The following is a 12647-nucleotide window of genomic DNA, read 5'->3' as shown; positions in this document are numbered from 1 at the left end:
GTCATAAGCAAGTAGTGGCATTAAACAAGAAGTGGCATTACTATACTAACAGTTAATCCCTATACCTTCCTAATTCATGCTTAGGGTCTTATCAATCATTAAATTTGAGTATTTATTACTAAAATTCCATACAAAGGATTCGATTTCCTTATGAGTCCTTTTACAGATCAATATTTCGTATAATGCACTTGGCTTAAATATACATTTGAGCATGTAATAGGCTCTAATATGTTTACCTATTTCTGTGTGTGTGAGATGGATTATGCTTCTCTCAAAAGGAGAGTTTTTGAGAGAGGGTATCTACTCCTCTCGATTCTATTATGGTAATTCAATTTGAAGATCTACACCATTGATCACAATATACCATTTAAAATGCTTGAAACCAAAAATCTATCATGTGAACACAAAAATGGATGGTTTCCATTATGCTAGTGTTCTAAGATACATGATAAAGTATTTAATTTCAGATCCACTAGCAAAACATGTTCTCCTATTGCTTTAACTGTTCATTTTTGCACCCACTTGATGCATAGGTTAGAGACAACCAAAAACATAATTTTTGGTTTATAGGTGCTAGTGGTATAAATTATAATCATGTTGCCCAGCTAAGCAGCCCAGGAGGAGGGGTGAATTGGGTTTTTCAAAACTTTAATCGATGATGCATCAATACTAAATGCTTGATAGACAAATCTTTGAGCAATAAATAAGCACTTAAATAAATAAGCAAGAAATTAAATCATGGGAAACCACGAAGGTAAACACAAGAAGTTTATAGTGGTCTGGTGCCAATCCTGCGTCTACATCTATTCTCAAGACCTCTTGGGAACTTCACTATAATCTATATCCCAGATTACAGTACAGTTTTTTGGGTTCACAACCAAACCTAGTTGATTTTCTCAGGTCAATTAACCAAAATCTTTGCTGATTGTTTTCCGAATTCACAATCAACCAAGTTGATTTTTCAGGCCAATCAACCAAAACCTACCTCGAGCCAATACTAGGCTCAACACAATCCAATTACAGGTTTGGATGGGCCTTTCCCCTAACTTTCAAACTTGAAACTTGTTGCAATGAAAAGTAGAAAGAATTAAAGCACAATGAGTATTGCTCTGAAATAAATACACAAAACAGTAAGTGAAGCAAGACTCTGTTGGTTGACTTGAATGCTCTTGAAGGCACTTCACCAACTTTCTAAAGTTGAGGATGGGTTCTTTCAGCTCACAATAAAGGCTTTTAAATGATGTCTTCTTTGAAGCTCTTTTCTTTCTCTAGCTCTCAGAGGATTTTTTTTTTTGTGGTGCTTGAACTCTGCTCTTTCCTGTGGTGTTCGCTTGCATTTATACTCTTTGGAGAAGGTTGGAACACTTTTCTAATCGTTAGATGGTTAATAGAGCCATTAAGAGGAGAAAACAACCATTTAGACTTGCAGAAAAATTAGCCGTTATAGTTGTCAGGTGTAGAGGGGTTGACTTCGCAGTTTTTTAGGGTCGACTCAAGATTTTCAAGAGTCGACTCATGATCTTCAAAAGTTGGCTTGAGCTTGCTTCTATTTCTGTTGCACTTTGTCTTTCATCTATGGCCCTTATAGAGTCAACTCTCTCAGTTTAGGGTCGACTTAAAATTTTCAGGAGTCAACTCCTTGATTTCAGGGGTCGACTCTTCATGGACTATCTTTCGTTGCTTTCTGTCTTTCCATTGTGGCTGTTTTGAGGTCGACTCGACTGTTTCTGGGGTCGACTCTAGTTATATTGGAGTCGGCTCGTGAGTTTCTTTGGTCGACTCGCCAATACAGTGAATTCTTTGGCTCTCTGTCTTTTTTTTGTGACCATTTTGAGGTCAACTCGTGCTAAGCTGGGGTCGACTCGTTGATGTGATGAAATTCTTGGCTTTTTGTCCATCTTCTGAGACTGTTTTGGGGTCGACTCGCAGTCTGTTGGAGTTGGCTCGTGAAGGTGTATCAATCAGCGACAATGTTCCGGGGTCGACTCGAGGTAGCTTCAGATGAAATCTTCTATGCTTATTTGTAAGTTTCCAAAGAATGTTTTCATGGCTTTTGGGGGTTTAGCTTTCGCATGTGGAGCTTTAGATGGATGATCTTCATTTGAGAGTGGTGAAGGCTTTCTTCTTTGCTTTTTGAAATATATCACTTAAACCCCAAGCAAATATATTAGTCAACCTTAAACTCAATTGTTTTGCATCATCAAAATCAATCTTTTAAGTTCAGCATATCAATCGTATGAATCTTTGATTTGGATGTTCAATTATTGATTTTGGAATCAAAGAGTAGATATTCTCTCTCGCTACAGGGGTACGAATGTGACCATGAATGCTTAAATGATTAATTGTTTGTCACATTTTTTTTTGATCTGGAACAGTTTTGTGGAAAAATGGGGATTTTGGAAACCATTGATCAGAAATTGTTCCGTTTCATGATTTATGCCCCAATCATGATTTTTCATCTTTTACAAATTTTAACACTATAACTATGTAATTAAATTTGTGGACATTTGTGTCTTTTCTTTGTTTTTTTTCCTTTTGGTAGAGCAAACTCATGTCTTTGTGTATGCATTAATGGAGATTTCTGTAATATGATCTTTCAAAATCAGTAAGTATCATTTAGCCCACTTTTGATGAAGAAGTTCTCAAATATTCACTTGATGGTGGACCTTATGCTTAATTTACTCTTGAAATACATGATATATACATAATACCTCTTTCTTACTGCTTATTTGCTCAAGTGCATTCAGTTAATATATCTTCTTATATCGAATAAATCATGCATCTCTAAATAGATCCAGATATGTTATTTGTCCTGCAAAGCTATAAATTTTGGATTTGTAACATAATCAGCACTCAATAGGAAATGCAATCATATAAGTTTCCTAGGATCTTAACATGAGTTTAGATCAGGTCAGCATGTGATCTTAACATCACCTAATTAAGGAATTTTACATGACAGAAATTCTAGTAGATTCCTAGAAAATCTGAAACTCACAAGCTTTGGGTTCTCTTGACATGGAGGAACTGTTGTTGTAGGAACCATATGTGGATCCAACATGGATGGGGATCAGACATCTCATGCTAACATAATAATATCCTATACGCATGGAGTGAGCGGTTGACATGTTATTGATGCTTGATTAAGTATATTGTACATGGAATCATGACTTTAAGGCACCATGCCCAGCAGATAATCAGTTAGGGTTTATTTTCTTTAATTTTCTTCTATTTTCATTTTTCCTTCTGGTTTTGAAATCATTATGTCAGGGTTCTCCTGAAGAATTCATACGTAGGAATCGAGAAGCCCTAGAGAGTGAATACGTGAGTTCTAATCTCCATCACTGGATTGATTTGGTGTTTGGTTACAAGCAACGTGGGAGGCCTGCTGTGGAGGTATGACTATTGCTTTTGTTCAATACTTGTGAACTTTTAGTAGTGCAAGTTCACTAATTTGTGGAAGTGATATTTGATCGCAGGCAGCCAATATATTTTATTATTTAACCTATGAAGGTGCTGTTGACTTGGAGAACATGGATGATATATTACAAAAATCTGCAATTGAAGACCAGATTGCAAATTTTGGCCAGACACCAATCCAAATTTTTCGTAAAAAACATCCAAGAAGAGGGCCTCCAATTCCTATTGCCCATCCCTTATATTTTGCCCCTGCATCGATCACATTGACTTCCATTACTTCTATTGCAACTAATCCTCCATCGGCTTTACTTTTTATTGGTTTGTTGGACTCAAATATTGTCATGGTGAACCAAGGGTTAACCTTGTCGATAAAATTGTGGTTGACAACACAATTGCAGTCTGGTGGAAACTTCACATTTTCTGGATCCCAGGTTTTGTTCATTGATCACTCAGTTGTCATGTTTCGTGTTATGATGCAGTATTATCACTTCTTCTGTTTAGTATGGTGATGATACTATTAGTAAGTAAATATATTTGAATATTTTCTAATATATATTTTTTTCTTCTGTCTAGGAACCATTTTTTGGAGTTGGTTCTGATGTTCTTCCTCCTCGGAAAATTTGTACCCCCTTGGCTGAAAATATTGAATTTGGAAGACAGTGCCTGGGAACATTGCAAAATCTTAATGAAAACTATTTGATCTCATGTGGCAATTGGGATAATAGTTTCCAAGTAATATCCCTAAATGATGGAAGGATTGTGCAAAGCATCCGACAGCACAGAGATGTTGTCAGTTGTCTTGCAGGTAATTGTATTATGGATACCCATTGACTACACTCCTGAACTGTTGCTTGTATTTCGCATATACTTCAATTACCAGTATCTTCCCTCGAATTTGATGAGAGTTCATATCTCTAAGTTAAACATGTGCAATGTTTTTTGTAGCAGTTAACAAAAATGTGCCTCTATGCCACCTCTTTCATCATATAGAAAATTTGAATATATGTAAATCAACTACTAAGCTTGATCAGATCTCGATGTCTTGAACTCCATAGAAACCTGATGTTACTATTGTCACGATTAAAGAGTGCATATGTTACAAGGCAGTGAAGTGTTCATTGTGCACCCTGCCTGCCCCAAGATGGTTGATAGCTGCTACAGAAAACTTGGTGATAGTTGCAGGGTGTAGCAGCCACTTCCAGTCTAACAAGGCTAGCTTTTCATTCACATATTCCAATTAGAGACCTTGTTAGGGTTAGCTGCAAAACTGATCTGAATATCATCATATGACTTCCTTTCCTTTGACCATGCTATATTTGCAAATATAAATCTAAGCTGTGTTTCAGTAATATAATTTTGGTTTCATAAAATTCATGAAGAACTAAGGACTTTGTCAAACAGTAGGGGTCTGAATTCACCCATTTTCCTGAAACGTGCTAGTATCACCTAGAATGACAAATATAAAACTCGAACAACTCCTTACTACTCAACCTTCTCCATGAACCAGCCATAAAGAAGTAGAATTCTTTGGCATTTTACCCAAGTGCAAAGATTTTCCATGGTTTATTCCATCCAATCAAATTTTGTTATATGTTTTTTATATTTTTTTGGTTCAATCAATTTATCATAAATTCTGACGTTGCCTAACTCAAATATTTTTGTTGTTTAACTTTATATTGATAATTATTTTCATGATGTTTATTTGCGGCATTGTAGTCATGGTCATTTATCTAGTGCCGGGTGTCACTATTTGTTTCTTGTTTGTACTTTTACTGTGATCTGCACGTGTTCTCTGAAAGTTCTTCATGTGTTACCCAAGGCACAATTTTAGCCTCTTTGTTTTCTCCGGTAGCTACATGCACCTTGTGCATTCAAAACTAAGTTTTTCCTTATCCTGCTGCCACCTTTCTTACTTATCTCTAGTCTGTGGCCATGATCTTCGAACAGGATGAAGTTGGAGTTACATTGGCTTTAACATTCAATGCTTTTCTCACAAATCAATACAAACACTCCTAAGCATATCATAAGACAGGTTAGGTGGTGAATAACAGGTTGAAAAAATTTTCCATGTACTGTTTATTTGCAAAGCGATAATGTGGTCAGTAAGGATCGCCGAACCGGTACCGGTCGGCCACCGGACCGGTCCGGTCCCGTTCAGACCGGTACCAAACCGGCCAAAAAGACGTGCGCCGTTCAACATTCCTTGGTGGTCAATGCTTTTCTGAAACAAATTAACCATAAATCAGATGCTTTCGGTTGGGGAGACAAGCAAAGCCTTATGTTGTCATTCAATGTTGCTCAACTTTCGTATGGTAGGTGAGCAACAAGTTGTTGGATTTTGAAAAATGCTTCTGATACTGTCTTTTTTTTTTGGGGGGGGGGGGGGGGGGGGGGGGGGGGGGGGTACAATGGGGACTCACACACTACATGTGTGGGTGTAGCCCACTGATACTGGGTTTTGCAGTTAGAAAAAAAGAGAGGAGCTGATTTCAAATACTAGATCTTTGAAGTTTTCAAGAAGTTTTAGTGTTGGTGCTCCTGTATTCATATCTTTTAAACTTTAGGTCCACATGTGCACTGAATGCCACATCTATTAGTGTAAAGCCAAATTTGTACAATTTCGAGGACCGACATCAAGGACCTGATCTCTCTCAACGGTATTGTACCAGTTCAGAGAGAGACCAGGTCCTGAGGTGGTCCTGGGTCTCCCTAAACCAGGTGGGATGCCAATTTTTTAATTTTTAAATTCTTTTCTATTCGTTCTTGCTGTTAATGGTCATTTAGTCTGTCTCGATTGGTCTCATACAGTCCCACTAGTCCAGTACTGACCTGGTTGCGGACCAGGATGAGCCCTGATGCAGAGATTGAAACTCTTGCAAAGGACAAAAGAGATATTGCTTCAAAACAATGTGTAGTTGTTGTAAAAACAAAAGCTATTAGTGAAATAAAAATATGCAACTTGTGGAATTTATATACTAGTATTGGCAACTGTTTTTAACTCTAACAAACATGTTCTACATTCCTTTCAAATATCTATATTAATATGCAAGTAGTTGGCAACATTGGTACAACCTTGCTGGAACTTTTGGGTTTTTGCATCTATGTTTGATTCGGATAGTTATTAGAACTAGTTTTACTTGAGTGCTAATTTGAAGGTCTAGATGGTGTAATTCTTTTCTCTATCCTTCTCAGTTGCTTTCAATTATTATTGTATTTATATTGGTAGCTAATTCAGTTTTATAATCAAGAGCTAATTCTTTTCTCCATCAAATATCTCTGTCTATGACTTGTACGTAACTGTTGCCTTCAGTTCTTTTTTACGTAATTAGAGTTCATTGATGTTGCAGTGTCATCTGATGGAAATATCCTTGCTACTGGAAGTTATGATACGACAGTCATGGTATGGCAAACATATAAGGGGAGATCCACAGAGAGGAGATCTCGAAGTATTCAAACTGAGTTGCCCCGAAAAGATTATGTCATCATTGAAAGCCCCTTCCATATCCTTTGTGGTCATGATGACATCATCACATGCTTGTTTGTTAGTACAGAACTTGATATAGTTATCAGTGGGTCAAAAGATGGTACTTGTATGTTCCACACCTTGCGTGAAGGAACATATGTACGGTCCGTCCAGCATCCAGCTGGTTGTGCATTATCAAAGCTAGTTGCATCACAACATGGAAGACTTGTCATCTATGCTGATAATGACCTGAGTTTGCATATGTATTCTATTAATGGAAAACATATTGCCTCTTCTGAATCTAATGGCCGTCTCAGCTGCATTGAACTTAGTAGTTGTGGAGACTTTCTTGTGTGTTCTGGTGATCATGGACAAATAATCTTGCGCTCCATGCATTCGCTTGATGTTGTTAGAAGGTATGAAGGTGTTGGGAAGATAATAACATCTCTAGTGGTGACTCCTGAAGAATGTTTCTTAGCTGGGACCAAGGATGGAAATCTTCTTGTATATTCTATAGAAAATCCTCTGCTCCGAAAAGGTAGCCTTTCACGGAATGTAAAGTCAAAAACATCCACAGCGGGTTAATTAATGAAATTGTAGCAATGGAATCTTCACCAGCACTTCTTGCCAGAAGTGCGATCAAAGGTATCCTGTTTTCCTCCCTAAGTTCTTAATTCATGATTTTCCACACTATTCTTTTTAGATCAATAGGTCCATTATGTTTTATAATGCTATTGTTTTAAAGATTTGATGAATGTTTCCTCTCTCATGCCTGCAAAGGAATTACTTCCACTAGTTTCCATTAGTATAAGATGTGTTCTTTTGTCAGTAACGATCTTCAGATATTGATTTGTGGTAAGTTAATGTTTTGCATGTTTGTGGCAGGCAGCTAATTTTAAATCCGAATATTTTGAAATTGATCCTTGGGGTCCATTTGGTTGGGGGCAAGGAATGCTGAACCGGGCAATTGGGGGCAAGGAATGCCAACCGGTCTTTAGATTCGGTTCCGACCCTGAACCGGTTGGAACCGGCCGGAAAAGGTCCGAGCCGGACCTTACCGGTGCGAACTGGCCTGAAACCAGCTGGCCGGTTTTGTTCGAACTCGGTGCGAATCAGCCGGTTTGCATCAAGTCGACCCGATTTTGAATCGGGCCTCTGTCTTTTGCTTTGTCTGCTGTTAAAATGTTGTTGGGAAGACCCGAAAAGACCTCAAAAACATTTATAAGCGGCGGAGAACTTTCCACCATTCACCCTTTCCACTAGGTCAAAGCACACCGATTCAGCACTTCAGAAAAAAGATTCAAGCCTAAATAAGATCTGCTCCTCTTCCCTATCTTATTTCCTCATTTTTTTTGGCTTGAAAAAATAGCTTCAAAATTACAAAATAAGGAGAGACCATGCCAAAATTTTCGTTTTGGGCTTGATTTTATTATATATTATAGATCTATGGAAATCTACACGATGACTTAAAAAATTTAATTTTTGGATTATATATAATTTTTAAAAATTAAAAATATATTTTCGGAATAAAAGATTAAAAAATATTTTAAAAAATAAAAATAAAAAAATTGTAAACTTTGAAGTGTATTTAGGGAGATGCAAGCTACTTTATAGCAAAATTTGGTGTCCATTCATTCAAGTTTTTATACGATCAAGCGCACAGTAGCCTAGGCCTAAATTTGAAAAAAATTGAAAAATAAGTCGCATTTGATGCATGCTCAAAGGCCTAGAAAAATATATGTAGCATGCATTATTGGGTTCTACTTGGATCTGAGCTGAAATTAATTTTTTAAAATATTACTATTTTTTTTGGTACAATAGCAGCTTCCACGCGACGGGTGTGAGCACAGCCAACTGAATTAGAAAAGATAAGCCTAAGCAAGGAAATAGGAACCAATGCAGGGTCAACCCAAGCAAAGCCCCTAGAGTGGTGAGCCGCGAAGGAAGCCACCCAATCAGCGATGCTATACACCTCCCTGAAGATGTGCAAAGTCCGTGATAGTCCACACTCGGCTAAGAGTCTACGGATGTCCTGGAGCAGCGGTCTGGAATCGACATCACGACTCCGACTCCGGATCCACTCGATCATCGTGGCCGAATCACCCTCAAGGAAGATGCAGTCCACCTCCAGTCGTCGCCTCGCATAGGTAATACTCTTCCATGCAGCTCTGAGCTCAACGCAGGCTACGGACGTGTCATAGATCCTCCGACCCCCTGCCGCTACCAATCTGCCCTCATGGTCTCTGATGACGGAGCTCGCACCTCCTGATACACCTCGCCAGCACTTCCATCGAAGTTCACCTTGAGACAACCAGGGGGTGGGGGCTCCCATGAGACCAACACGGTCCTGGGCACTGCAAGAGCGCAAGGGGGGCCCCGGATTTCTCCGGCTGTCCTAAAAGATGATGGTGTGGGGGGGCGGAGGACCTCCGCTACCTAGAGAAGAGCCCTGTCCACTACCTGTCTCGAATGCACTTGATGTTCTCGAAGATTCGGGCTTTTCTATCTAGCCAACAGTGATAGGCTAGGTAGGCAGCCCTGACTCTTGACTCCCGCCTTCGGCTATCGTGTAGATGTCTGCAAGAGCTGCACAAAGTCCTCGGGAACCGCCCACTGTCGCTGAGGGTCGGGGGGCTCGTAGCACCCCCCAGATCTGAGCAGCTCTCGAGCAACCGAACAGGATATAGAAAATAGACTCCTCGCCTAAGCAGTCCATACAATCTGGGGAGAAGCTCATCGCCTCTAGTAGGCAAGCACCCCCACGCCACTTTCCAGACAAACAAGGCGACTCGTGGGTGGATGCGAAGTCTCCGGATCCAGCCCCTGTCAATCTGCCGAGCTGGAGACCTCCTGACCACCGGAAGTAAGTCCCAGGCTGTAACTGTAGACCTTCCGGTCACGCTCCAGACCTTCCTGTCCTCAAGCACACTAGCAGGAATTGGTAGGGATAGGACTCGCTCAACCAGCCTATCCTCGAAAATCCATTGAACGAGGTCCTCGTCCTATGCTTGTCGGCTCGGAGCAAATAGATCAGAGACTGCGCCCCTCCAGAAGTCCCCCATCGATCAAGGTGGGCCAGCTGCTCAATGGCATCGCAAATAACCAGCCATCCTCCAAAATGTCACTGGTCCGCCCGTCCCCGATCTTTCATTTGATCTCCGGTAGTACCACCGAGGCATAGACGCAGATCTCTCTCCAGATGGAGCTGTAACGACCTGTGCGAAACCCTGTCAAATCCATCGGATCTCCATACTTCGCTCTCATCACGGTGCCCCAAAGACTCTGGCTCCAAAAGGAATCTGGCTGCCAGCCTAGTCGAGAGTATTTCTCGTCGCTCGGTCAAGGATAGAATCCCCAACCTGTCGCTGCTGGTCGGCTGACAGACAGTATCCCATGCTAGAAGGTGAACTCCACTATTTAAACATTATTTTTAAATTCAAAAAATAATTAAAAATATATAAATAATACTAAAATTATGAAAAATTAGTAATATGTATTACATAATTCAGAAGTAATTTCTGAACTACAAAATATATTTTTTTGAATTTATGATATTTAAACATATTTTTAAATTTAAAAATTATTAAAAATATATAAATAGATAAATAATATGAAAAATTAGTTTTATGTATTAGATAAATCAGATGTATTTTCTGATGTAAAAAAAAAATATCTTCATCGTTGCGAAATTTTGGTATTTCTAAAGAATTGATAAATTGGCATAGTTGATAAACCTGCAGGAATGGAGCTATCCAGAAAAAAGGTGCCAGAGCACGACATTGATTGAGATTATGGGCAAATGCTCTCGGGTCGCACCATTGGAAGTGCAACTAGTGCAACACAGAGTTCAATAGAGGAGGGGTAACCAGGTTGAAGCCGCACTTAGCTGCTGGCTATCTTGATGTATTTGTGTCGGAAATACTTACAAGCAGTTTGGCATCTGATTAAGAAGCACTTCGCTGATTTTAGAGCAGCAAAGAAGAGAATTTTCAAGAAGATGGCGGAGGTGGACCGTCGAAAGAGCCACCTTCCTATGACTCCAGGAGGTCAGAGGAGGCGTCTACTCCAAATGACGAGGCACAGATCCAGGTTGCCATGCAAGCAAGCCTAGATAATCAGTGGCAGCAGGATGAGGTGGCCAAACATAGGGCTCGATTTGGTCCCTCGTACTACGAGTCAGGCTTCGGTTCTGCGAGCAGCAGGATGGATTCAGAGTTCAGGAAGATCTTAGTTAGGGAGGCCGTCAGCAGAGGCGGTGGCCATATTGCATCTATGCTGGAGGCTTTTGGTAGCAAAAAGAAGTCATCTAGGGAGATTCAATTTCAACATCGATTACTACTTCAAGCTGCGTATCTTTATACCTATTAACAAGATAGAAGAGAATGCTATCTCTCGAAAAATTAGCAAATTTGGAAAGAAAATGAAAGAAAAAAGCAATTCCCGCAATCACTTAATGCAGGAATGAAATCCTAAGAAAAATAATTAGTTGTCTCATTTGCATGAAAGGTAAAAAACAGTATGGAGAGGGAAAAGTGAAGATGAGCTATTGGGTATTCACTGCCTCAATGTTTTATCAATCAGGTATCTAATTCTTTTTTATTAATTTACCCATGATCTGTTTTCTTAATTTTCTCCATATCATGGGAATATTTTACTGTTATTCTTACTATCTGGTTGGACATTTGCTTAAATTGTTGGCATTAACGCTTTTTATCTATTTTAACCACATTGGAAGTTTTCATTGCTTTTGTTAGTTATATTATATAAAGTTACTGAACAGCGTAACTTCCTTGAAGATACAGGATAAATTCCTGCATAATGAAAAGAACAACCATGATCGTGATGTTGTGGTATCATTAGCTCTGCAGACTTCTAAGATTCTGATCCTTAAATGATGTGCTGACGGAGAATGTACAGGTTTGTCTGCATCTTAATGGGAATGAATTTGACTGCCCAATGGAAATGAAGTCACAGTTATGTGTGCATGTTGAGTCTTGCATTCTTTTGCTGTAAAAGACGATGTGGACTTTGATTATCATTCATCAATTATAGATAGAAATACCTATATAGATCAATTCACATCCTCTCTCAGTCTCTCATTGTACCCTTGCATCCTCAGGTGGGGCATATGGGAATAAGTGCTTTATTACAGGAATCTACAGTTTGTTTTATTTCTGCACTGCTGTATATGCAGTTATGGGGCTCTTGAGCACGATTGTTAATGTTATGACTTATGAGTGATCATTTCTTCTAAAGAGGGCTATTCAGCATCCATATTTGAGTCGGTGGAAGGTTGAACTAAATGTTTCTTTGAGAGGGATGATCTTAGGCATCATATTTTTCTTACCATATGTATACAACTTTTTTATTTGTTAGTGTAAGATCCCTTTTTTAAAAAAAAATTTGGCCTCTGATCATTTTGGTCATGTATTCCAGGTTATGGTTACATATCTAGAATATTGAAATTCAAAGCTTATAAATACTCATTGTTGTGGACTTCATTTACTGATTATTCGGCTGTTCTTCAAAATATCTGCTTTCAGCTTGTAAATACTCTTTAAGTTGAAGTGCTAGAATTCCTATGTAATTGTTGTTTCAGTGGTTATGGTAATTAATGTTTCCAATATATACCCATCTGCTTCTTGGTGAACTTAGCTGAGCTCTCATCAATGGCGTCTCCATCTCCAGAGTTTGCTTACCTTGTAAGCATGTTGGTGATTACTACATCTAATGGCACTTTTGAAAAATATTGTAGAAGTTTGTTCTC

General features: G+C 39.1%; 1 protein-coding gene across 1 annotated transcript in view; it reads left to right on the top strand.

Moving 5' to 3' along the window:
* LOC103724019 (BEACH domain-containing protein B-like) overlaps positions 1-12381 on the top strand; it is a 124077-nt gene extending 111696 nt beyond the window's left edge. Inside the window, 5 exon segments of the mRNA XM_039132591.1 lie at positions 3268-3393; positions 3477-3848; positions 3991-4222; positions 6765-7525; positions 11683-12381. Coding sequence (XP_038988519.1) covers positions 3268-3393; positions 3477-3848; positions 3991-4222; positions 6765-7465 — 1431 coding nt within the window. The 3' untranslated portion in view covers positions 7466-7525; positions 11683-12381.
* The last annotated feature ends 266 nt before the right edge of the window (positions 12382-12647 follow it).

Source organism: Phoenix dactylifera, chromosome 12 (genome assembly GCF_009389715.1).
Source record: "Phoenix dactylifera cultivar Barhee BC4 chromosome 12, palm_55x_up_171113_PBpolish2nd_filt_p, whole genome shotgun sequence".
In the NCBI taxonomy this organism is placed as follows: Eukaryota; Viridiplantae; Streptophyta; class Magnoliopsida; order Arecales; family Arecaceae; genus Phoenix; species Phoenix dactylifera.
Note: the sequence above shows the minus strand (reverse complement) of the source record. Positions and strands in the feature narration are given on the sequence as shown.